Raw genomic sequence first — 3,117 nt, forward strand, 5'->3', positions numbered from 1 at the left:
TCGGACACGGTGTCAGAAATGCCTGAACTGCTCAATCTCTTTCTTCCTTCAAAGTGCACAAAATGTCATAAAATCCTTGGAACAGTTCGACTGAATAGATACTCATTCACACTTTACGTGAACACGTCCCTTATATTACTACAATAGAGAAACAACATCAAGTACGTCATTGTCATCAATCTAAATGACGTGTGTGAGAGGGAGAAAAACTGGGGAGGGAGGGTCGGTGACGGCTGGGATCGAACGCGTAAATTGATGAGTGAAGAAGTGACTAAGACTATCGAGGGTACAAGAAGAGGAAACCAAAGTCTGCTCTGCAACACAAGACAGACACAGAGAAGCTCCTTTTTCAACTTCAGCATTCAACAGGCTGAAAGAGAGGAAACAACAAGAGAAAGAGCAGGATTTAAAGCACTCTTTAAGATCCAAGGTGGAGCTCAGCTGACCCTCCTTTCAACAAAAAAAAAAAAGAAGAAGAAGAAAAAAAAAGAAGAGAAGTGCAAAATGCTGTGGAGACTAACTCTTGCCATGGCTGTGGTGTTTGTTAGCGGCATGTGTAACTGCGTGACGGCTGACGTGATGAGCAGGCTGATCCTCCCGAGGGACTACGGTGTGAAACTGTGCGGAAGAGAGTTCATCAGAGCAGTCATTTTCACCTGCGGAGGCTCGCGCTGGAAACGCTCCACAGAGGGCGACTTAGGTGAGTTAACACTACTGCACTTCACATTTAAACATCAGGCAGCTCCAACTGTAATCCCCCCCCCCCTCGTTTAAGTCAGACAACTGATTGAGTTTTAAGCACCATGGTCAGCATCAGCCGAGTGTGGTACTAATTGAATTTTGCATTGAAATCTTTCTGTAGGAAATTAACATTAATTATGTCTATACATGATACATATTTGACATCCATCATTTGTAATTTGCCTCTTATTCATCCATCGTCTTACTTTCTCCAGATCCCTTCCAGTGGAAATCCCTCAGTGACGTTACAGCAGAGGACAGTCATGAAACCTGGAACCTCGGCACAGAGCTTACGCCCGACGACCGCTCTCCTCTTCGCTCCTCTTACTCCCTGGCAGACCTTGTGGCTCTCCTCGGAGCCAGACGGCATTCTTTGAGAGATCCAGACAAGTCTCGAGCGTCCACAGTTTTGAACGTGCAAGAGGGCTACAGAGTCGACTTGCCAATATCGAGCAGGAGGAAGAGGAACTTTTCTCTGGGTGTCGCAGGGAAGTGCTGCAACCAGGGCTGTACCAAAAATGATATTGGACGCTTGTGCTGAGATGGGTTTGGGGGGAGGTTGATGTGATGAGCAGCAGCAATGGACAGCAGTGGGAAGATGTATGGGGTTAAAGATGTAGAGCAAGTTCAATCTGCTGTTTAAAAGGCTGTTTGCTAATGCCACTTGTCTTATCCTGCCATATTTTCTTTATATTCTTCTCTTGTTTTGTTTAAACAACAGATCATGTTCTGTACGTCTCACTTTTGATCGTTGAGTTTGATTTGAAATTCTATGTTGAAAATTAAAACGTGTGTAGTATTATGTTTCTGTGTTTCTGTGTTTGAATAAGGACTTGGGGCATCAAAGTGCGGCCATGTGTTTTTCTTGCAGAACAAACAACATCACACAATAATGTCCTTGAGGCTGCTGTGAACATATTACTGCCCTTTGTTCACAACGTTACGCCTCCATGATCATTTCGCACCCTGAGGGCTTTTAGGGAATCACAGGGATTTCATTGTGTTTTCTTGTTTCTCTCTTTGACACATCTAAAAATGTCAAATTAACCTCTTACACTACAGCTGCCAACATTATTCTGTTGATTTTATTTTTACTGTGCTGCAGAGTAAATTCCCCTCCTTCAATACTGAACTCTTTTTACAAGTTAAGTTGTTGAAGGCATCTGCTTGTTGTCTTTCACTGACAAACTGCTACACACCCAAAATGAAATACTTGACATTTTAAAATCGTCATACAGCCAAACATTTCGACTAACCAAGGAGTACAAGGGCCACTTAGAAGAGAAACAAACTGGTCATTTTGAGATGAAAGGTGTACAGTTAACGAGAAGGTTATTTTAGTCTACGGTTACATCACCTGTATGAAGAAGAGGAACGTGGAGCCTCTTGTTAAGTTTCAGAAATAAGGAAATGCTTAATCTTTTGGCTCATGATCATCACCAGTGGGATCAATTTAGGACCTCGAGAATATCATTTTCCGCTGCTCTTCTGATAAAACCTTTCAGAATAATGATTTTCACCGCAGCCTAATTAAAATTTACGACTTTAATCTCGTGAAATTGCGACTTCAACCTTGTAAATTTACGACCTTAATCTCAATTTTTAAATGTTTGTCTTTAATGTGGTCCTAATACTCGGTGGTCCAGAGTGGTCTGATCATCAGTATAAGTAAAGTTCAGAGGAAAGGATGGATCCTTGCTCAGGTGACTAGTTTAGTGCAGTGACTCATCACTTCCTATTCATTCATAAGCCAAGTTTATGTCTCCATATAGCTTGACTTTATCAAAAAAAAACAAGATTAGTAATTTGTTTTTCTTTTCAAAAATGAAAAGAAAAAAATGATTCTTCCATTTGTGAAGTTTCCTCTCAGTCGATAAAGATCCAAGTATTTAAACAACAGAAAATAACTTCAGCAACTTCTGTTACATTTATTGTTGACAATGGCTTTACCGATGTAGAAAAAACTAAAGCAGTAACACAAACATTTCCCTTTGTTGAGAAACACCTTCAGTACTGTACAAGACGATCACACTCTTCACATTATCAGTCTGTTTGCAAATACTATAGATGTATAAAAATCCCTTTAAAAAACTCTGTGGTGTATTTACAATGATATACAGGTTACTCAGTAAAACAAAGGCAGAGCTGATCCTCTCAGAAACAAGAATGTCCGAAATCTCAGAAAGATGACTGAGGGGTCGTTGTTGAACATACACAAATATTTAACCCTTTGTAACTTATTGAAATGAAAAAGGCCCCTTTATCAGCGCATAAAACATAAGTCCACTGTAATGGCGACGGGTCGGACTCCAGAACACGTGTAGAGAAGTTCACAGTGGGTCCTCTTGTGTGATGAGTGTGGCGCCCGTGCATCGC

The 3,117-nt window shown here is 41.1% G+C and overlaps 1 protein-coding gene across 1 annotated transcript; it reads left to right on the forward strand.

Annotated features, from left to right (window-relative positions):
• The first annotated feature begins 36 nt into the window (after window positions 1–36).
• Window positions 37–1,543, forward strand: rln1 (relaxin 1). Its single transcript, XM_079364003.1, has 2 exons — window positions 37–700; window positions 957–1,543. The coding sequence occupies exons 1-2, from the start codon at window positions 256–258 to the stop codon at window positions 1,280–1,282; spliced, it is 771 nt and encodes a 256-aa protein (XP_079220129.1). The 5' UTR covers window positions 37–255; the 3' UTR covers window positions 1,283–1,543.
• Window positions 1,544–3,117: the final 1,574 nt, after the last annotated feature.

The sequence above is a fragment of the Symphodus melops genome, assembly GCF_947650265.1.
Source record: "Symphodus melops genome assembly, chromosome: 16".
Lineage (NCBI taxonomy): Eukaryota > Metazoa > Chordata > Actinopteri > Labriformes > Labridae > Symphodus > Symphodus melops.